Source organism: Ochotona princeps, chromosome 8 (assembly GCF_030435755.1).
Source record: "Ochotona princeps isolate mOchPri1 chromosome 8, mOchPri1.hap1, whole genome shotgun sequence".
Taxonomy (NCBI): Eukaryota; Metazoa; Chordata; class Mammalia; order Lagomorpha; family Ochotonidae; genus Ochotona; species Ochotona princeps.
This window is the reverse complement of record NC_080839.1, coordinates 25,844,019-25,867,832: the sequence shown is the minus strand read 5'-3', so window position 1 is coordinate 25,867,832 and position 23,814 is coordinate 25,844,019. Positions and strand designations below refer to the sequence as shown.

General features: G+C 41.8%; 1 protein-coding gene across 1 annotated transcript in view; it reads right to left on the bottom strand.

The window, feature by feature from the left end:
• The window catches only part of MSH2 (mutS homolog 2), a 71,428-nt gene that overhangs the window by 9,084 nt on the left and 38,530 nt on the right, over positions 1–23,814 (bottom strand). Inside the window, exons 9-11 of the mRNA XM_058667746.1 lie at positions 9,589–9,712; positions 4,763–4,913; positions 1,832–1,929 (exon numbers count right to left, since the gene is read on the bottom strand). Coding sequence (XP_058523729.1) covers positions 1,832–1,929; positions 4,763–4,913; positions 9,589–9,712 — 373 coding nt within the window. The remainder of the gene's footprint in view (positions 1–1,831; positions 1,930–4,762; positions 4,914–9,588; positions 9,713–23,814) is intronic.

Sequence of the window (23,814 nt, the reverse complement as noted above, 5' to 3'; positions counted from 1 at the left end):
ACCAAACAAGATTCAAATTACCCCAAAATGGGATGCTGGCCTCACACGTTGTGGCTTAACCTGCAGTGCCACAATGCTAAGATCAAACTTCTATGACTATTTTTTTTTTTTTCTTATGACTTTTTGTATTGTATTGAAAGTCTAAGAGAGAGAGTTGTTCCATCCACTACTTTACTCCCTAGATGACTCCAACAGCCAGGCTGGTATAAGACAAAGCCAGGAAACAGCTCCACCCAGGAGCTATCCCATGTTGAGGGCAAGGGTCCAGACACTTGGCCCACACTTCCCACTGCTTTTCCAAGGCTGAACAGAAACAGTACAGCGATAATGCCGGCACTGCAGGTGGCAGCTTTACCAGCTACACAAGACTGACCCCACACTTTCTAACATACAGACACAAATATACTCAAAAATAATATTGAGGTTAGTGCAATGATAATAGCATGTTAATCCTATGCCCTGTGGTGCCACCATCCCATTTGTGTTCACGTCCTCCATTTCCCACCTAGCTCCCTGTTATGGGAAAGCAGCAGAGGACGGCCCAACATCTTGGAAACCTACACCCGTATGGGAGACCAGAGGAGGCTCCTGGCTCCTGGTTTTGGCTTGACTCAGCTCTGGCCATTGGGGTCACTTGGGGAGTGACTAGCAGATAGAAAATCTTTCTATCTTGTCTTCTGGGTGTAAATCTGCAGGAAGGAAGGGAGAAAAGAAGGAAGGAACGGGGGAGGAGGAGGAGGAGGAGAGAGAGAAAAATCAAGATAATAAGACAGACAATAAGAAAGAAAAACTCTACAGAAGTGATACTGTGTCCTTCCTTCTGTATCACATTAGAAAGCTCAGAAATGCCACTTGTTGAGTAACTGGTGATGCTAACTTTGACAACCTGGCTAACGTGGCAGCACAGAGATCACAGTCAACATCCAGACGGTAGTGAGCAGAATCTTCTGGTGTAACACATCTCTACCCGACCCTGTGCTGAACGTATGTCTGCTCCATTGAAGAGCCATGCCTAAGGGCCAAGCTGTACTATATCGTTCATTTTCAGAAAATCAACTCTGGCAGCAGCTTTTTAACAGACTCCAAAAATCTGCAAAATGGAATTTAGAACCCATAGAGGCTTGTCTCATGTTTATTTTCACTTGTATTTATTTTCATAACCTAGAGCTTGAGCTTACAGACAACGCAAGATACTGCTGGTAGTTTGTCTTCTCCTTGTTACAACTAGATGCTTTATGTTTTCCCATTAAAAAATTAAAATTAAAAATTAAAAATAGGGCCCAGCGCAGTGTCCTAGCAGCTAAAGTCCTCACCTTGCACACCCGGGATCCCATATGGACGCCGGTTCGTGTTCCAGCGGCCCCGCTTCCCATCTAGCTCCCTGCTTGTGGCCTGGGGAAGCAGTCGAGGACAGTCCAAAGCCTTGGGACCCTGCACTGGCATGGGAGACCCAGAAGAGGCTCCTGCATCCTGGCTTTGGATTTGATCAGCTCCGGCCATAGCAGCTGCTTTGGAAGTAAGCCATCAGACGAAAGATCTTCCTGTCTGTCTCTCCTCCTCTCTGCATATCTGACTTTGCAATACAAATAAATAAATCTTTAAAAAACTAAAAATTAAAAAAGTTCAGGTTATTGTCATTCCTCAGCTGGTGCTTAAAGTTTAGTTAATTTAAAGTTCTATTTCCCACCCTAAAATGTTTTGCTCTACAAGTAGTAATTAGTTACAGTATACTACAGCTTACCAAAACATACCAGAAAACACTCTTCCAACATCATGATGCTAATTAATGACCAAAACTAAGATTATATTTAGAAACATTACTAAATTTTACCTGAAGAAATATTGACAATTTCTTTAACAATAGCGTCCTGGGCCTCCTCATACTCAGATTTATTTTTGGTATATTCTTCATTTAAAGAACTTAATTTACTGCAAATCAAAAAAAAATTTTTTTTTTTACTGCAAATCAAGTTAATATATTATTAAAAACATTATATAAAACGTAACAAAGCATATTTTCATTCTGAATCACCAAGGCAGCAACAAAATTAGGACACAGGAACAAATTGGGCAACTCATTAGGGGCGGAAGCGGCTGCAGTTCAGTTTATTAATGTCAGGAATAGTATACCAGCACAGTCAGTACTGTAACAAGCAAATAAATCCCTTGAGTAAAATTCTGATACAAAATAATTAAAATTATTTTAAATTATTTAAATAAAAATAATTTAAAATAATTTTAATTATTTTAATTTTAATAAATAAAATTCTGATAGAAAATAATTAAAATACAATCCTTATTGAGGAAGGATGCCTTCCTTCCTCTTAAACGCGTACACACACACATTTTTCTCTTTATTGTACATCTTTTGATATTCAGTTTTCAAAAATAAAATGTTTTGGAAATAAACTTCATAATCTGAAAATAGGTATTTATTGCTTAAAACCAAAAATCCTGAAAAAATATGAGAATAAAATGAGAAAAACAATATTCACTGGCATTAAAAGGAAATAAAATGAAGAACAAAAATGAAGGGCTGACGTCGTGGTACAATGGGTTAAGCTGCCACTTGGGATGCCAACATCTCACATTTGGAGTCTCAGCTGGGGTCCTGGCTGCTCTGTTTATGGCCCAGCATCCTGCTAATATGCCTGGAAGCGCAGTGGAAGATGGCCCAAATATCCGAGCCCTGCTACCACGTGGAAGACACAGATGCAGTTCCAGGACCCTGGCTTTTCATTGGCCCAGCCCTGGCCACCTTGGATGAAAAATCATCTCTGAAACATGACTAACTACAGGACAGTACAGGGTGATTAAGAGAACAAAATGACTACTATAAAACAAGCAAATAAAAAGAATTAAACGTTAGAAAAGCAAAGGGCAAAAATATTATAAAAGCGAGAACCTAGCGTGAAGAGATAAGCTGTAAAATCTCGTAAGTGCAGACAATAATTGGTCAAACTAAGCACTTGAGCTTTCATTTCGGATAAGGACTAAAGGCTTTTTTTTTTTTAAGAATAGAGATTTTAAATATTTCTCTATTTTTATTGGAAAGGCAGATATACAGAGAGAGGAGAGACAGAGAGGAAGATCTTTCAGCAACAGCTGCAGCTGAGCCAATCTGAAGCCAGGAGCCAGGATCTCTTCCAGGCCTTCCACATGGGTGCAGGGTCCCAAAGCCTTGGGCCGTCCTCCATTGCTTTCCCAGGCCACAGGCAAGGAACTGGATAGGAAGTCGGGCTGCTGGGATTAGAACTGGCGTCCATATGGGACGCTGGCACTTTAAATCGAGGACTTTAACCATTATGCTATCCTGCTAGGCCCAACTAAAGCCTTTTAAGAAGAAAAATTAAATAGCACAGTCACAACCCAGTAAGCATCCAAATTATTGAGAAAAATTTAAAAATCTCCACCTTATCTAAGCAAAAATATAAACCTTTATGGAAGTAGAAGATACACAGCATACTGGGAAAACAGATTAGACTGGGCATCAAAAGATCTTTGAACCCAGTATACTGTAGCCTTAATTTCTTTATCTACAACTATAAATGCATAAATAAATGATCTGTAAATTACAGGGAATATTTAGGAGATGGAGGCATAAGGCTATAGATTCCAGAATACAGAAATAAAATGACAAATACCCTCCTTAAATCACCGAAGTGTTTCTTGGCTACTCTGCTTCCAATCCAGCTTCCTGCTATTGCACCTGGGAAAGCAGCAGAAGATGGCCCAGGTACTTGGGGCCCTGCCACCGACATGGGAGACCCAAATGGATTTATGGACGCCTGGCCGTGGCCTGCCCAAGACCAGTCATGGAGGAAGGCACTTAACCACCAGAAGGAAGGTATCTCCCTGCGTATCATTCTGCCTTTCAAATCACTACCAATCTTTAAAATAACATTCCTTTTTCACTAATGAATAATTTGCCTCAGAAACTTCCCTAGATCAGCAAGGGGTAAAAAATAAAATATATTTTTCTCAAAATACAGTCATAGCCCAAAAATTCAGTGAATGGACTTGTTAAAGCCATTCATCCAACTGAAACATCAGAACTTAATGTGACAAGCACCATTTTCTTAGGAAAAATTAAGTGAAAAACACTAAAACAGAAAAATACTAAAAGAAAAGGAAACATACTATGAAATAATACAATCGACTCTGCATTTGCCAAAGAATAAGGAGAAAGGAAGTCAAAGAGTGGCATTAAAAATAGATTGAGGGCCCGGCGACGTGGCCTAGCGGCTAAAGTCCTTGCCTTGAACGCACCGGGATCCCATATGGGCGCTGGTTCTAATCCCGGCAGTTCCACTTCCCATCCAGCTCCCTGCTTGTGGCCTGGGAAAGCAGCGCAGGATGGCCCAAAGCTTTGGGACCCTGCACCCACATGGGGGACCTGGAAGAGGTTCCTGGTTCTTGGCTTTGGGATTGGCGCAGCACCGGCCGTTGCGGCTCACTTGTGGAGTGAACCATCAGACGGAAGATCTTCCTCTCTGTCTCTCCTCCTCTCTGTATATCTGACTTCGTAATAAAAATAAATAAATCTTTAAAAAAAATAGATTGAAAATATCATTTCAGTTGGTGAGGAAGTGCTGGATTATTTGTTAAATGGTACTGGGACACTTGACTAGTCTCCTGGAAGAAAATAAAACTTGACTTACCAATAAACAAGGTAAAGCTTTCTTATAATACAGCATTCACACTTCACCAGAAAATCCATGGAATTACTGAAAACGTAAAACTAGTGTCTTGATTTACATACCTGTTAGTAAATTTGACACCATTCTTTTGGATATCTACTGTACTGAAGTTTTTATTGTTACGAAGGACTTTCTCTTCCTTGCAGGTTACTCGAAAGTAATATCCAAACTGTGCACTAGAATCTAGTTTTATCTGTTTGCCAGGGTCCAAGCCTTCAGGATCGGAAGAAGGGAGAAAGTTTGTCATAAATCTCTACAGCCACCTTTGAAGTAAATGCTTACAATCACTAAACTTCAACAGTGCAAAACATACTTCCATTTCAAGATGTGTACTGGAAACAACTGGACAAAATCCAACTCAAGCAAACTTCATTCAGAAAGTACATAATTTAAATCTATTAAATTCTTAAACTCTTTGTAATATGAAAGCTGCTTTTTGAGTTAAAAGCAGCATATTTAATTCCAAAATGGAATTAAAATTAATTTTAACTGTAGAAACAGATGTTAGTCATTAATTTGCTCATGAGCATTCGACAAAACAGACCAAGAGCAGGCAGCAATTAATGTACAACTGGAAACATTTTAAATAGAATTCTTTCTCCATAATACTAAACTGTGAAACAGGAATCCGTAGGTATTTGAATTTCCCAGTAAGTTTAAAAGAAATCATTAAAGGGGAATGTGACCGAGTCCTTAGAATTCTGCCTAAACTGGAGACCTATTTGAAGAAAACTACAAACTACTTAAAAAAGAAATTGAACAAGATCTAGAAAGATGGAGTAACATCCCATGCTCCTGGATAGGTAAAATCAATATCATTAAAATGTCTATACTGCCAAAAGCAATATATACATTCAACGCAATCCCAATCAAATTGCCCAAAACATTCTTCACAGATCTGGAAACAATGATTCAAAGGTTCATCTGGAAACACAAAAAAACCACGAATAGCTAGAACCATTCTCAAGAACAGGAAGTTAGCAGGGGGAATCACAGTTCCGGACCTCTGGACATACTATAGGGCAGTGGTTATCAAAACAGCCTGGTACTGGCAAAAAAATAGAGAAGAAGATCAATGGAGCAGAATAGAAACACCAGATGGGAACCCACAGAAATACAGCCAAATAATCTTTGACAAAAAGACAAACGACAATCCAGGCAAATGGGAAGGTCTGTTCAATAAATGCTGTTGGGACAACTGGTTGATAGCCTGCAGAAACAAAAAGATAGACCCACATCTTTCACCATATACTAAGATCAAATCCAAATGGATAACAGATCTAAACCTACATCCAGAAACCTTCAAACTTTTGGAAGAAAATGTTGGAAACACACTGCAACACTTAGGGGTAGGCCCTCACTTCCTAAAAAAGACTCCAAATGCAGTAGAAATCAAGACCAAAATAAACAATTGGGACCTCATCAAACTAAGAAGCTTCTGTACAGCTAGAGAAACAATCAACAAAGTAAAAAGGCAACCCACAGAATGGGAGAAGATCTTCGCACATGACTTAGGTGATAGAGGGCTGATCTCCAGAATATACAAAGAGCTACAAAACAACCAAAATGTCAAAACAAACAAGCCACTCAAGAAATGGGCATGGGAAATGGGCAAACACTTCACAAAGGAACAAACCCAAATGGCAAATAAACATATGAAAAAATGCTCAAGTTCCCTGGCAATAAGGGAAATCCAAATTAAAACATCAATGAGGTACCACCTAACGCCAGTAAGACTGGCCCACATGAATAAAAGCACCAACAACAGTTGTTGGCGAGGTTGCGGGGAAAAGGGAACCCTACTCCACTGCTGGTGGGGCTGCAGGCTGGTACAGCCTCTATGGAAATCAGTATGGAGAACATTCAAACAACTCAAATACAACATACCGTATGACCCGGCAATAGCACTCCTAGGAATATATCCAGAACACTTGTTTTATGAGAAACCAACATGCACTCCTATGTTCATAGCAGCACAATCAGTAATTGCAAAAACATGGAAGCAGCCAAAATGCCCATCAACAGAGGATTGGATAAGAAAGCTATGGTTCATCTACTCCATGGAATACTACTCAGCTATTAAAAAAAACAAAATGCAGTTCTTTGTGGCCAAATGGGCCAAACTGGAAACCATAATGCTAAGGGAAATGAGCCAATCCCAAAAGGTTAAATACCACATGTTTGCCTTAATTTAAGATGATATGATCTTATGTATAACATGTTATGTTTTGAATGTTATAGGTTGTGTATAAACTAAAATTGAAATGTCAATGAGGTGGTCACAGAAGGTGGCTGGGAACTCGCATTTACTTTCAACATATTGGTTACTCATTACTATGTCAATTAATTCCATAATGATGTAAATTTTTGCTGATGGTATGTTGGAGCTTTTAATTGATCGGGATGATACTCTGCTGGCTCTGTCTTCAGACCAGAGAGTGTATACCTAAGAAGCCGTTGAACTTGACTGGACAATAAGATGCTGGACTCTATGTTTGGTATATGCTTGCAATGGGGGAATCTCAACTGAACTTGAACTGTGGTTATGCAACAAGGTGGAGAAATCCACCATGGTGGGAGGGTTTGGGGAGGGGTGGGGAGAATCCCAGTACCTATGAAACTGTGTCACATAATACAATGTAATTAATGAATTTAAAATAAAATTAAAAAAAAAAAAAAGAATTCTGCCTAATCTGGCCGGGCAAGGAAGCTTAGTGGCTAAAATCCTCACCTTGCACATGCCAGGATCTCACTGGGCATCTCACAGGATCTCACAGTTCATATCCCAGTGGCCCTACTTCCTACCCAGATCCCTCCTTGTAGCCTGGAAAGCAGTTGAGGATGACCCAAAGCCTTGGGACCCTGCACCATGGTGGAGACCCAGAAAAAACTCTTGGCTCCTGGCTTTGAAAGGGCTCAGCTCCAACCACTGCAACCACTTCGGAGTGAATCAATGAACAGATCTTCCTCTCTGCATATCTGACTTTCCAATAAAAATAAATAAATCTTTAAAAAAAGTACTTAAGAAGGGGCCAGAACCATACTATAATAAAGTTAGGTTTCTGCTGTGGTGTTGGTATCCCATGAGTGCCAGGTCAACCAGGTGGTTCAAGACACTGGTACTCCACTTTTCATCTAGCTCCCTCCTAATGTGCTTGGGAAATGGTGGCAGATGGCCCAAGCACTTGGTTGGGCCCCTGCACCTATGTGGTAGATTTGGAAGAAGCTCCAGTCCCCTGGCTCAGGATTGGCCCAACTCCAGCCATTGTGTTTACTGAAGTGCACCAGCAGTCAGAAGACCTCTCTATTTTTCCTTCTCCCTCTATAAATCTTCCTGTCAAATAAAAATAAATATTTTCAAAAAATCACTAAGAAAACACAACAGTGATTCTAACTGAAGATACTTTAACTCTTGAGTGTCAAGATCCTCAGCTATGAAATGAAGAGAGCTGGTTTTTGTGATCTTTTGGGGTGTAGTCTTTATAAGCACACTCCATGAAAACTGCCAGGCTGCTGTTGTGAGCTCTGTTTGTGATGGCAGTATCCCATACTGGAGTGCCAGTGTGAGTGCTGGTGTAAGCTGGAGCTGCTCTGCTTCAAATCCAGCTTTCTGCCACACACAAAGCAGACCACGATGGAATTCCTGACTCTTGGCTACAGTCTGGCACAGATCTGGCTGTTCTAGGTTTTGTTTTATTTTGCTATTTTTTGTTATTTTTAAAAATTTATTTATTTTCACTGGGAAGACAGATTTACAGAGAGAAGGAGTGACACAGAGAGGTCTTTCATCCACTGGTACATTTCCCAAGCCGCAACAGACGAACCCGAGCCAATCTGAAGTCAGGAGCTAGGAGCTTCTTCCAAGTCTCCCACTTCGGTGCAGGTGCCAAGGTTTTGGGTCATCCTCCACTGCTTTCCCAGATTTAAGCTAGGAGCTAGATTATAAGTGAAGCAGCCAGGACACAGACTGGTGCCTATACTGAATGTCAGCACTGCAGGCAGAATACTAGCCAAAAGAGTCATTGCTCCAGACCCATGTTGCAGACCTTTTAGAAGTGAACTAGTAGATACAGAATCTTTCTGTTTCATTTTCTGTCATGCTTTCAAATAAATGTCAAAAAACAAAAAAACAAAAAACAAACAAAAAAAAAACATGATCTCCCACATTTTTGTTAATGTAGATGTGGGTATATAATCCTATGAAAAGATATATAACAATCATCAGATTCTGTGAAAGTTTAAACCTAACTACCCCCAAAGGGCTTTTTTCATTCAAATAATTTAGGATTCATTTACTCATTCAAACTTGTCTAACATGAAGACATTTAATAACTGAAATCACCCTAATGAATTAATAATCTCACAGAGAAGACAGACATTACTTGTGTGACACAGCACAGTGAAATGATTATGGTCCATAATAACCTCTCACAAACTTTCTAAGAAAACAGAATAGAAGCTCGAAAGCTCAAACCATAAATGACAGAGGGAAGACGCTATTCACCCCGATTTGATCAATACACACTGCATACATCTACTAAAATATCACATTATATACTCCATAAATATGTAAAATTATTTTAATTCAATCATGTCTCAACATCTCAAAATGTAAGTAAATTTTAAGCATAGAAAAAAAGTTGGCAATAATGACACCTATGGAAAACCTAACGGCAACTCAGTGAAATATTCCTGGAAGAATCAGGAAATAGGGCTTATTTTAATCATGTCATGCAAAGATCCACGGGCACACTTCTGTTGAGCAGAAATGTGTGATCATCTTGAAGGTGGGAAATTAGTAAAATAATCTCAAAACATTGTGGATACTGCACAACAACAACAACAACAACAACAAAATCCACCTCCCCCGCAAAAGACCCATTTTTACCAAGATCTCTGGCTGCACTTATTAGTGTTGATTGCATCTTCTTTTCCAAGTCATCCATTACTTCTCTTAACTCACTCAGATTCGGATCAAATGAAGGCTTCACAAGGAACTCATGGTTTTCCACCTGAAAGTAGAACAAAGATTGGCTGCACTGTGAAAACAATGAAGATGATAATCATGAGGGAAGTACTTTTTCCTGCTTTAAATTTGACTAATATTTTAAGTTAAAATATTCTCTATCTCTTAGTCAAAAACTATTGAGAAGTTTCAATTCATTAAGAAACAGAGCTGTTAAACTGCCATGCAGGTTACATGCATCTCATACTACAATGTCTGGGCTCAAACCCTAGCTGATTCTCCAACTCATGTTCCAGCTAATTAGCACCCTGGGGAGCAACACTGATGGGTCCCTGTAACCATGAGGGAATCCAAGATCTGTAGGAAGAATTTAAAACTGTCTTTTTTTCATGGCACTGTAATTTGTTGTTGTTGTGGCAGTTCTAACTCATACCAGTTGTTGACCTTGTTTCATGGCTTCTCACTTATGGTAATGCATAGTGATGGAGATCTGGGGTCTATCATATACAGATGTGGGGGTATAATGGAACATGCATCCCTGCTTCCAGATGAAAGATGGATTCCCAATGAAACTGTTGGACATGTGTAGACAATGGGATGATGGATTGTCCAACATTGTCTTTACCAACAATGTCAGGGGTACACTTAAATAAGATACTGATGAAATTATGATTCCTTATGAAGGACTACACTATTGTAACATAATGGGAAAAATCTGACGGGGGTGGGAGTTTGGGGGAAACCCCAGCCCGTACAAAATTGTACCACATAATTCAAAATTCAAACTAAAAATATATTAAATATTAAAAAAAAGAATTTAAAACTGGGCCAGGTAGTAACCTAACGCCTAAAGTTCTTACTTTGCACACCCTGGGGTTCCCATATGGGCGCAGGTTCTGATCCTGGCAGCCCCGCTTCCCATCCAGTTCTCTGCTTGTAGCCTGGGAAAGCAGTCGAGAACGGCCCAAAGCCTTGGGACCCTGCATTAGTGTGAAGGACCCAGAAGAAGCTCCTGGCTTCAGATTGGCTCATTTACAGAGAGGAGAGACAGAGAGCTAAGTCTTCCATCCATTGGTACATTCCCCCAAAAGGCTGCAAGGGACAAAGATGAGCCAATCTGAAGTCAAGAGCCGTTGCGGCTGCTTGGGGAATGAATCATTAGATGGAAGGTCTTCCTCTCTGTACATCTGACTTTTCATTTAAAAAAAAAAAAAAAAAAACTTTAAAAACAAAAATTTAAAACTGAGGGCCACCATTATGGTATAGCAGGTAAAGTCTCCATCTGCGGTGCGGGCATCCCATATAGGGACTGGTTCAAGTCCCAGCTGCTTCACTTCTGATTCAGCTCCCTGCTAATGACTGGGAAGGAAGCACAAGATGGTCCACATACGTGGGTTGATGCACTCTCATGTGGGACTCGGAAAAAGCTTTCGGTTCCTGGCTTTAGACTGGGCCAGTTCAGGCCATTTTTTGCCATTTAGAGAGTAAATCAGCAGATGGAACAAATAAATAAATCAACAGTTATTTCTTCAAACTTTGTTTCACCAAATTCTTACCAGCAATAACTAAGGATATAATAAAAGAGATCTTATTTTTACAATAGAAAAAAATATATAAAATACTTAAACAGAATACCTTGGTAATAAATAACTCTTACAAAGCTAATTACTGTTAGAAGATTTAAAAGAACTAAAGACAGAAACTATACTTAATCTTAGCCAAAGGACAAAAAGTCGTGAAAGATAAAACAAAATCAGAGCTTCACAGCTGTTCATTGTTACTCACTATTCAATAAGAATCCTTTATTGAAACAAAACAAAATGACTAAACTTTGAAAAGAACATTTAAAAAAAGAAACGAAGCTTATCCTTATCAGGCATTAAAAAGGCAAATTATACATAAAAGCTTAATGTAAGAGTCAATTTTCTAACACAACATGACAAAAAATTCAATAAATGAGATTGAGATAAATTGCTTCTAGTTACCTTTCATTTAATCATAGGACAATTTCAGACTAAAAGTGAACAATCAAGGAATAATTAAAAATAAATTATAGAAAAGTAGCAAAAAGAGAAGAAAATATTTATAGAAATAACTTTTCTCAATTTAAATCAAGAATCAACGATAAGATATTAATCTTCAAAAATCTTAGGTTTAATCTCCTGAAAGATAAGGCTTATAGAAACTCTTTTATAAAATATAAAAATACAAAGGTGAGCATTTTCCTTTGTGAAGGTTTCTGCTTTCATGGATAAGAAAACATCAAAGTCTTTAAAGGGACAAGCATAAAAACTTAACTCACAATGAGAAAATAAGTAGTCAAGCAAGACACAGAAAAATGCTACAATAATAAAAGGAATATTTAAGCAACCTTGAGATATTTTTCTAGAATACAAGCAGTGATCTCACTACAGCTCTTCCTTTGTCACAAAAGAAACAGAAATGAGCCTGTGGAATGGCTCAGTTGATCCCACATAGGTACTGATTTCTGTCCTGGCTGCTCCATTTCCCATCCAGCTCCCTGCTTGTGGCCTGGGAAAGCAGTGGAGGATGGCCCAAAGCCTTGGGACCCTGCACCCAAAAGTTCTGACTCCTGGCTTCAGATCAGCTCAGCTCTGGCCATTGCGGCCATTTGGGGAGTGAAACAACAGATGTAAAGTCATTCTCTTTGACTCTCCTCTCTCTAAATCTGACTTTCCAATAAAAATAAATAAATCAAAAAAAAAAAAAAAAAGGAAAGAGAAAAGAAAAAAGACAAAATAGAGACAAAGAAAGAAGGGAAGAAAGGCAGGAAAGAAAAATGGGAAAGAAAGAAAAACAAACAGAAATTACTACCAAACACTAGCAAGGCTTTAATGGCCTTAGCACACACACTGACTTCCGGTGAGAATCTAAGTTGCCATCACTCTTATTAAAAGTAAGGACAACATTAGGCATCAAGATTCAGATATTCCATATATACTCTGTCACAGCATGTCTACTCCTAGAAATTTAAACTAAGTAAATAATGTGACAGAAAATAACAGTTGCACATTTGCAAATTTATCTGTTACAGTAAAACTTGGGAAACATATTTGCACAATGGTATATCAACAGAATAGAATATTTTAGAGTTTTTAAACAGACAACAAAGATTATCTCCGAACAAAGACCAAGGCTCACAGTAAAGGCAGGAAAACAATAATGTCACAATGGAATTGTTCTAACGCAGCTGCCCAAGTTTCTCTCCGCCCATCTTTTAGAAACTATCTGGTAAGTCAACAAGACCCTTAGAATTCTTACTTGTTATCCCAGCTCCTAAAAAGTAAAGGGAATCCTAAGATTTCCCCTCCTTAGATAGGAAAGACCTCTGACAGGGCTGTTGGAGATGCATGTAAAATCAGGGAGACGTGAACAACTTGATTCTGACTGAAGAAAGTCTAAGAGCTGGGCAACCTTCAGCCACTCTATCACCGTTCCCCAGACAACGTGGAACAGCAATCATGTCGCCAGCAAGGTACTCCTATCTAGCACTGGTACTCAAACAGGCACAACAAATGACTGTTCTCATTTTCACCTACCTTAGCACTATAAACAGTCTTACACTAAGCTACTCAAAAAGGGACAGAACACAACCTGAAACTAGAAACAAATGAATGATGAAACCAAAAATGAGATTAAAAGAATGGGGAAGGGATATATAGCAAAGAAAACACATTGCTGAATTAAACTGCACATATTTATACAGTAGCGAGCCAATACAATCACAGTGGAAATAAAAGATATGGGATTAAAGAATGGGAAATCGGGCCCGGCAGCGTGGCCTAGCAGCTAAAGTCCTCGACCTGAACGCACCGGGATCCCATATGGGCGCTGGTTCTAATCCCAGCAGCTCCACTTCCCATCCAGCTCCCTGCTTGTGGCCTGGGAAAGCAGTGGAGGACAGCCCAATGCATTGGGACACTGCACCCGCGTGGGAGACCTGGAAGAGGTTCCTGGTTCCTGGCTTCGGGATCGGCATAGCACCGGCGGTTGCGGCTCACTTGGGGAGTGAATCATCGGACGGAGGATCTTCCTCTCTGTCTCTCCTCCTCTCTGTGTATCTGACTTTGTAATAAAAATAAATAAATCTTTTTAAAAAAAAAAGAATGGGAAATAAAATAATTATGGGAATTTTCCCAAATTAATACATATAGCGTAATTAGAAAAAGCAGAGCTCTGAGCCCTTTGCAAAGCAGAGTCCCCAGCCAGAAAACTAGAGATCATTTTAAAGACCACCCCATGATAAATGGTAACAGGGAAGCCTGCTTCCATCAATCTGGACCCAAGGGTTGAACTAGGCTTCGGTGTCCACTGACATGCGTAAGAGGTGAATGGGATGTGGGACAGATTGGACTAGTCTACTGTACATACTGGCAAGCACAGGAGCCAGGGTAGGGGGTGGGCCTGGTGGGGGTTATTGTGGGTCGCTCCGACTAGGCTGCAGCTCCCACTGGTTTATGTGAGGGCCGAGTGTATGCTGGGCAGAATCTGGCTGGAATGCAACACCCATTGGTTCCAGTGGAAGACAGAGCTGAAAACAGAACTGACCTAGCAATTGCAACCTCCAGTTGATTGGGACGACGGATTGTACTGGGCCCTGTACTTGCAAGTACACACAAGAATCGGGTCTGGGATAACTTCAGGCAAGGTTTCTTTGGGAATCTCCCCAATCGAACTGCCGAACTCAGAAGCCCAACCATGAACAGAAGTGCAGGTTCCATGGTCTGCATGGAGTGCAAATGCCAGAGCTGAGCCTCCTGAGAGGCTCAGACGGAGCAGTGGACGGCACAATCGCTGAAAAACTGGGCACACGGAGACTCTAAAGCGGACTATGTCAATCAGCGGATTCTGCAGCAACTTCATTGTGCTTGGAATGGTGAGATTGGCAACAATTCATAACTGTTGAACTATCAAAACCACTTGAGCAAGACCCTCGGAGCATGCCCCACATAGGGGACCTGGGATGGGTGGGAGGCTGGGTGGGGCTTCTCCCTTTATCTCCGCATATACCCCAGATACAGAAAAATAAGAGAATGTGGAAACAACAGTCTTACCCACTTTCCTGTAGCCCTTGAACTTTTGTGCCCTAATTAACCATGTAAAGATTGTCAAAAAAAAAAAAAGAAAAAAAAATGGTAAAAAAAAAAAATATATATATATATATACGTATATATATATGCCCAAGGGAAAAGAAGGGAAGTTACGAGGCAGGATCTCCTCCATTAAAATTGCCAGAATCTCTTCACAAAGGGTTTAAAATGTCCACTATCTGTGCTGAGAGTCAAAGGCTGCTTGTTGTTGGCTGTTTCAACAGTCTCCACTTTCTGCAATGACAGAAATGATTACTCAGAATAAAAAAATACCCTGCCTGGCCTCCCTTGCAGGTAGGTGGCTAACAGAATGTGAGCAGAGAAAGTATGTACCGTTTCCAGAATGGCCTCTGCCACAAGCAAAGTTACTCATAAAAAAACAATTTTTTTTATAAGGAAGATTGGGCAGACTTCATGTGGAATCCTGAGTTCACAGACTGCTGGTGCCAGAGACCAAGGTCAAGCACAGTTCTGCAACTGGGAACTGGTCCAAAGTCACAGAACCACAGGTTTTAAGAATATCTTTGGCGGGGGGAGGACCCTGCATGATAGCATAGTAGTTAAGGTACTGGCTTTGCACACCTGGGATCCCATATGGGCACCGGTTCTAATTCTGGTAGTCCCGCTTCCCATCCAGCTCCCTGCTTGTGGCTTGGGAAAGCAGTTGAGGACAGCCCAAAGTCTTCAGCCCCGCAATGGCATGGGAGTCCTGGAAGAAGCTCCTGGCTCCTGGCTTCGGATTGTCTCAGCTCTGGTAGTTTTGGCCACTTGGGGAGTGAACCAGTGGATGGAAGATCTTTCTGTCTCTCCTCTCTCTGTAAATCTCATTTTCCAATGAAAACACTTAAATCTTAAGAAAGAGAGGAAAGTCAGACAGCTTTAGCTAGTTGACAAGAATATAGGGTGTGGTTTTTAGAGCTTGTGTGTAATCTGACTCCCTAAGCAGCTCAATTGAAGGCTGATGCATGAAACCCACAGGGTTTTCCCCCAATAGAAAATGGGGCTTTCCTTTGATCCCTGGCTTGTGTCACTGTCCTCCCATTTAGTCTCTTAGGGCGTACCACCTCCCTCTCCAATCCTGGGTTGGTTGTTGTACCCTAAATCTCTTCCTTTGTGTCTCCTATGTAGTGGAAAGTCGTCCTGAGTATTAAGGGGACAAGAATGAGCAGATGTAATATCTTTCTCTTGCTCTCTGTCACTGCCTTTACAAAATAAAAAGTAATCTGAGAGGCAAAAAAAAAAAAAAAAAATACTACTTTAAAATAGCAGATACTGGGCAGAGTTAAAAAGAAACAAAAGAAGGAAACCCAGTAACTTTTAAAGGAGACTGATTTATTTACTTGGGAAAATCAGAATTACAAAAAGAAACATGGAAAAAAATTTTTTTTTAACTTTTTAAATCTTTACCTGTGTAATTTTTAAATTTCAAGCATTTATTAGAGAAAGAGAACATGGAAGTGCACACTCTGTATGGATTCACTCCCCAGAGCCCTGTAGGAGGACATTGTGACCATAGCGAGCACGGGATTACAGTTGATGGGACAATATTTGTATGATAAACAACTGAATGGATGTCTTGTGTGTGACTGATTGGATATCCTTTGCATTAGAACAACTGTATGGCTACCTTTTGTATACCTGATGAGATATCATTTGTATAAGAACAGTTGAGTGGGAAGTAATATACAAGGCAAAAGGACTTCCAAACTAAGGCATAGAAACAGTTGATGGTTCTGTTGATGAACTAAGTATTTCTACCCTAATCCTGTATGACCCTCAGCATATAAAGTCTGTTGCCCCTAATAAATTTTGGCTATTGATCATCAGTCAGTAGTCCAAGCGTGTTATTATCGGCTCCATGCACCAAGTCCATCGCTGCAGGACAGCGACAGAGCCCCACAACAGCCATGGCTGGGACTTGTTTTGTAGAACTGACTAGACATGTTGGCCTTTTACTACCATGTATCTCAGGGCTGTTCTCTTTGTAATTAACTGGGTATCTTTTCAGCATTAACACATTGATTAATCATTTCATAAGTTTTCTTTTCATATAAATTATATGCACAAATATATTTTGTAAATTATTTGGGAAATGATGCTGTGGAACAGCAAGAGGGTTAAGTCCACACCTGCAGCACCAGCATCCCATTCGGCACTGGGTCAAGTATCAGCTGATCCACTTTCAATCCAACTCCCTGTTAATGTACCTAGAAAACTGCTGGCAGATGGCCTGGGCACCTTTAAACTGAGCAGCAGAGAAAGAGAGCTTCCATGCACTGGTTCACTTCCCAAATCTCTGCAACAGTATGAACTAGATCACATATGTCAAACCTGAACGATACAAAAATTGTATCAGGGCCTGGTGTAAATGGCTCAACTGGCTAATTCTCCCCTCACAAGCACTGAGATCCTATACAGTGGCCAGTTCATATTCCCGGTTACTCCACTTTTCACGTACGAGTTGGGGAAAGCAGTGGAGGATGGCCCCAGTTCTAGGGACTCTGAACTCACGTGGAAGACCTGGAAGAAACTCCTCATTCCTGGTTCCCGACTTCAGATCAGCTCAGCTCTGGCTATTATGGCCAACTTGAGTGAACCAGCAGATAGTAGATACTGATTCGAAAGGCAGATATACAAAGAGAAAATACAGAGAGAAAGATCCGACTGCTGATTCACCCCTCAAGTGGCTGCAATAGTTGTATCTGAGTCTATCAGAAGCCAGGAGCTTCTTCCAGGTCTCCCACATAAGTGCAGGGTCCCAAGAATTTGGGGCGTCCTCAACTAGTTTTCCAGGCCACATGCAGGGAGCTGGATGGGAAATGGAGCAGCCAACACACAAACTGGCACCTATATGGGATCCCAGTGCACGCAAGGCGAGGCCTTAGCCACTAGCCTATGGTGCTGAGTTCAAGATGGAAGATCTTCTTGGTCTATCCTTTTCTCTACAAATCTACCTTTCCAATCAAAATAAATGTTAAAAAAATATATGTTTATAACCATTCAAAACCAAGAGATATAATAAACAGTGTTGGAACACTAGGCTTCAACACCCCCAGGCCTGATGGAACTGAGTGCAGATTACTAATTCAAAAGCCAATGGCATGCTCAATGCTCTGGAAACCCCTACACCTGGGAACAGTACGAACTGCTAACACAATGCACTGTAAACACCCTCAAACAGCCGTTCTGTACTTCCCTTAAACAACTTATCAAGATCCCTGTGGCACTCTGCACTTTTCCAAGCAAACTGGGTACGAAGGGACTCACTCTGCCTGCTGCTCCAATGGAATCAAGCCTAACTTCAAACTCTGTCCTCTGTCCAGGCAGGCTCTCCACCACTCTCTTTACTCCCTCCCCATTCTTTCTCCCTAAGCAAAGGCTTCTTTAATTAGCTGCCTCCTCTCTTTCTTTGAACCCTAAAATCCTAACGTGTAACATAATAACCTAACAAAGAGAGGCAGAACCCAAAAAAGAATGGTTAGATGTTAAATTTTCACAGCAGAAAAATACTGTCATAAATTAGCATGTCATCCAAAGAAATTTCCATCTCTTCCCATTTCTTCTAACTTAGTTACTTAAAAAATAAAGTTATTATTTCTTTTTTTTCTTTTAAAGATTTATTCATTTTATTACAGTCAGATATACACAGAGGAGGAGAGACAGAGAGGAAGATCTTCCGTCCGATGATTCACTCCTCAAATGAGCCGCAACGGGCCGATGCGCGCCTGGAACCTCTTCCGGGTCTGCCACGCGGGGTGTAGGGTCCCAATGCATTGGGCCGTCCTCGACTGCCCTCCCAGGCCACAAGCAGGGAGCTGGATGGGAAGTGGAGCTGCCGGGATTAGAACCGGCGCCCATATGGGATCCAGGTTTACCAAGTAGGTGGTGAGAACCCAACCACAGACACCATCCAAGCCCTGCCATCTCCCACGGTCCACTGGAGAAGTGGAACCCCATGGGACAAGCACAAAGGCTCAATGGGTAACCCTCTACATAGATAGATAGATACATACATACATACATAGATGCACCATATATGGGCACTGCTTTGTATCCCAGCTGCTACACTTCCCATCCAGCTCTCTGCTTGTGGCCTTGGAAAGCACTCTAGGATGGCCCAAAGCCTTGGGAACCTGCACCCATGTGAGAGACTTGTGGGAAGTTACTGGCTCTTGGTTTTGGACTGGCTTAGCCCCAGTCATTATGCTCATTTGAGGAGTGAAACAATGGATGGAATACCTTCTCTCTCTGTAAATCTGATTCCAATAAAATTAGCAAATAATAATAATAAGAAGTAGCAGTAGTAGTAGTAGTTGTGCTGGTGGCAGTAGGACTAGCACTTGATTATAGGGACTACTTTTTTTTTAAGATTTATTTATTTTTTATTGCAAAGTCAGATATACAGAGAGGAGGAGACAGAGAGGAAGATCTTCCGTCCGATGATTCACTCCTCAAGTGAGCACAACAGCCAGTGCTGCGCCGATCCAGAGCCAGGAGCCAGGAACTTCCTTCCAGGTCTCTCACGCGGGTACAGAATCCCAAGGCTTTGGGTCGTCCTCGACTGCTTTCCCAGGCCACAAGCAGGGAGCTGGATGGGAAATGGAGCTGCCAGGATTAGAACCGGTGCCCATATGGGTGCCCAGTGCGTTCAAGTCGAGGACTTTAGCTGCTAGGCCACTGTGCCGGGCCTATAGGCACTACTATTTAAGATGTGGGTGTCTGGGGTGGATGCTGTGGCGTAACAAACTTAACCTTCTGTCTTCAGCATCAGCATCTTATATGGGTTTGAGTCTAGGCAGTTCCAGCTCCCTCCTATTGGCATAATAAGCTAGCAAAGGAAGGCCCAAGTCCTTGGGCGCTGCACACATGCAGGAGGCCCAGAAGAAGCTCCTGGCTCCTAGCTGCAATCAGCTCAGCTCCAGGTATTGTAGTAACTTGGAGAGTGAATCAGCAGGTGGAAGTCTCTCTCTTCTCTCATTCCCTCCCTGCCTCTTTGTAAATCTTTCAAATAAAAAATAAGGAAATAAATCCATAAAAAAAATTTAAATGTAAACCTTCAAAATTACAGCCCCAGGGGTGGGGATTCATCGGGGGCTCAGGTTGCCTGACTTGGGTCCTGCAAAGTGGGTTCCAGGTTTGTGAACCCTAGGGGTGGGAGGATCAGGTGATGCTTGGGACACCTGGCCCAGGTACTTGGCCTCGCCAGCAAGAACAAGTTCTACTTAATAAAAAAAAGTGGAACAGTGGACACAGGCCCTGTTGTAAAAGAATATGGCAGCACACTGGTGTTGTAGCAGAACAGAACAAACTGGAAAACTACCCCAAACGTTGACAGCAAAAAATCTTGGTGAATGGACCCAATGGACATTGGGAGGGTGACATCATCTTCGGATTGGCGAAACTGGTAGCATTTCAAAACTATCCAAACCATTTGGACAGAACCCTCGGAATATGTACACATTGACTCTGGTTTGACATGAGGTGGCCCCGTTCTTCCAGGAACGACAAGAAGAAATAGCAAATTTGGAAGCATGAATTTCCCTAAGCCTCAATCCGTCACATCCTGATCAACCATGTCATCATTATTACATAATAAAATTTAGAATAAGAAATATTATGAAAAAAATAACATTAAATCTAAACTCTTCAAAAATACACCCAACATCTACAGTAGGAATTCTTTTCTCTAATGTATCATGCCCCTAAAAGCATCATATTAATTCCCTTATTTTTCCTTTATATTTTTATAAATATATATACATGGAGAAACAGAGAGAAAGATCTTCCGTCTATTGATTCACTCCCCAAGTGGCCAGAACAGCCTGAACTGAGCTGATCCAAAGCCGGGAGCCAGGAACTTCTTCCTAGTCTCCCAAGTGAGTGCAGGGTCCCAAGGGTTTGGGCCAGCCTCAAATGCTTTTCCAGGCCACAAGCAGGGAGCTGGATGGAAAGTGGAGCAGTCCGGACATGAACCAGCGCCCATATGGGATGCTGGAACTTACAAGGAGAGAATTTAGCTACTGAGGCATTACACTGGGCCCTTAAATGGTTATTTTTACTGCCCAAATAGAAAATTCTTCTGCAGGGATAAAGGGGAAGAGTTATAAAACCACACAAAGCTAAGTCAAACAAGAAAACCTAACCAAACCACTCAAGTCAATCATTATTCTTGTGTGGCCTGAACTTCTGAGTGCAGAGCAGGGAAGCAGTGAGTAAAACTTCAGAAATTTCCAGTGACACATGTGATACTACTCCCTGCTGATCTCCTCAAAGTGCTTCTGAATCATATCATCCAAATGCCTAAAACTCATGACAAATAATTATAGTGACAGAGAAGGGCTGAATTCACCTTATAACCTGAGACAAGTTTAAATGTTTGCAACTCAAAATGAAGGACATACCACACTAGCTCAACTCTAGAATCCAGTAGGGCTCAGCGCAATAGCCTCATGGCTAAAGTCCTCACCTTGAATGTGCCGGGATTTCACAGGGGTGCCAGTTTGTATCCCAGCAGCTCCACTTCCCATCCAGCTCCCTGTTTGTGGCCTGGGAAAGAGGTCGAAAACATCCCAAAGGCTAGGGACTCTATACCCATGTGGGAGACCCAGAAGAAGCTCCTGGCTTCAGATTGACTAAGCTCCAGCTGTTGCTGCCACTTGGGAGTGAACCAGCGGATGGAAGATGTCTGTCTCTCCTTTTCTCTGTAAATCTTATTTTCCAATAAAAACAAATTAATCTTTAAAAAAAAAATCCTGTAGTGAAATGGGTAAAATCTGCCAGGGGATGGGAGTTTGGGGGGGTAGGGAATCCCAGTCTATATGAAATTATACCACATAATCCAAAAATTCTAAATCAAAATATAAAAAAGAATCTAGAAAAAGCTTTCAAACAGGAATCTCATCTATTTAAGACAATAACATACTGTGAAACATGAATGCCTACAGTTTCAGAACAGTACTCTAATGTGGCAGTATTTTCTGACTCTATTTTCTTCCTCCATTTTGCTTAACAAAAACTAATTGCTGGGCCCTGCACGGTGTGGCCTAGCAGCTAAAGTCCTCGCCCTGAACGCACCAGGACCCCATGTGGGCGCCAGTTCTAATCCCAGCAGCTCCACTTCCCATCCAGCTCCCTGCTTGTGGCCTTGGAAAGCAGTTGAGGCCGGCCCAAAACCTTAGGACCCTGCTCCCGTGTGGGACACTAGGAAGAAGTTCCTACTTCCTGGTTTCAGATCCGTTCAGCTCAGGCCGTTGTGGCCACATTGGGAGTGAACCAATGGATAGATGATATTTCTCTCTTCTCTCCTTTTCTGTGTAAATCTGACTCTCCAATTTAAAAAAAAAAAAAAAAATTCTAAAAAAAAAAAAAAGGTGGCTTCTACTTCCCATCCAGCTACCTGCTTGTGGCCTGGGAAAGCAGTACAGGATGGCCCAAAGCCCTGGGATCCTGCACCCACGTGGGAGAAGTGAAGGAAGCCCCTGGCTCCGGAACAGCTCAGATCCAGTCATTGTGGCCACTTGGGGAGTGACTCAGCAGATGTGGGATCTTTCTCTGTCTTTCCTTCTCTCTGTAAATCTCACTTTCCAATTAACATAAATAAATAAATCTTTAAAAAAAAAAAGCCCAGTATTTTGCACTGCAAAGTTTTGAGCATGATCCATTGACTTTGCAGAAGGTCCCAGGAAGAATGCCAGGAGAATCTTTTGCACCCAGTGTGAATGGACTACTCTGGTAACCTAGAGTAATAAGGCCTTCCCAGTCTTGCTCCATGGAGAAACCCTGGGCGAAATCTCTTCTGCCTGGTGTCAGGAAGGCTATGCAGTCTGATAATACTAAGTGGTAAAATCTTGTGAGTAATTTGACCTGCTTCATACCAAGCAGGGCCTCTGTCCAGAAGATGGAGACAGAAAGGGAAAAAGGGCAAGAAGCACTGGACCCATTCCCTTTGGATTCCCTTGCTGAAGTCTCAGTCATTACTAAGACGCCCACCTAGTCTGTCAGGCATACTCTCTTCATTAAACTTTGCTGCTTTACTTAGCGCTACTCTCTTCTCATGTCTGCACTCTTTCTTGGGCAAAAGGCAAGAACCCCTGCACAGTTATTCTGTTCCAGTGCTCCCCATGGGGGAGGGCCTTTGGCACAACGGTTAAGATTTGTCTGGGACACGCTCATCCTAGATTAGAGTGCCTAGGTTCAAGCCATGGCTCTACTCCCAAATCTAGCGCAGCTGCACTATCCTGCCCTTTCTACACCTTCAGTCCTGGGACTGACTGCACAATTCCAACTGTGGGGAAAATATGTCTTAATCTTGTTTTCAGCTTCTATTAAATGAACAAAACCTACACTAAGGGGAGACAACCAAACAAGAGAGCTCCAGTAGTAAGGGAGAAATCTGTGACTGACCACCACTAAAGAAGTCTCAGCAGTGTCAGGCAACCACTCCATCCCCTCCACTAATGCAGTCTGGTAACAATAGCCCCTCTGCCCTGGCCACACTCGCATCTCCCACTGCTCCTTCCTTCCCTCACCTTCTGCATCCCTACCAGAGGCCCATATGGGTCTGCAACCTTTCCCCCATCTCTATAATGATCTTTAAGAAATTAATGGCTAAAAGTAAATTAATCTTTAAAAAAAAGAAAGTGTCAGACATCCCAAAGGCCCTTCCCAGCCTCCCGAACTCTACCGATTCCCATGAAGACGTCTCGTAGTGAACGTCTTCCGGGTAAGGACTTCCTGCACCAACTTTAGCTCTGAGGTACGGACTGCCCAGTGTCAGGAGGTAACACTAGCACGCACTGGGAGACAGCAGCAAGGCTTTAAGTTCTTGGATCCCTGGATCCAGCAGCTGCACTGAAGGTTTGGCTTGAGTTTTAGGCTCTTGGATGCAGCACGGTCCAGCTCTGTTTTGCACATATGAGTAATAATTTTTAAAATGAACAATTTTGGCCAGACACTGGCTCAGGGATCTGCACACCTGTGCCCAGACCCCTGGCAGGGCTCAGCTTTGACCACTGCAGTCACTTGGGAACTGTACCAG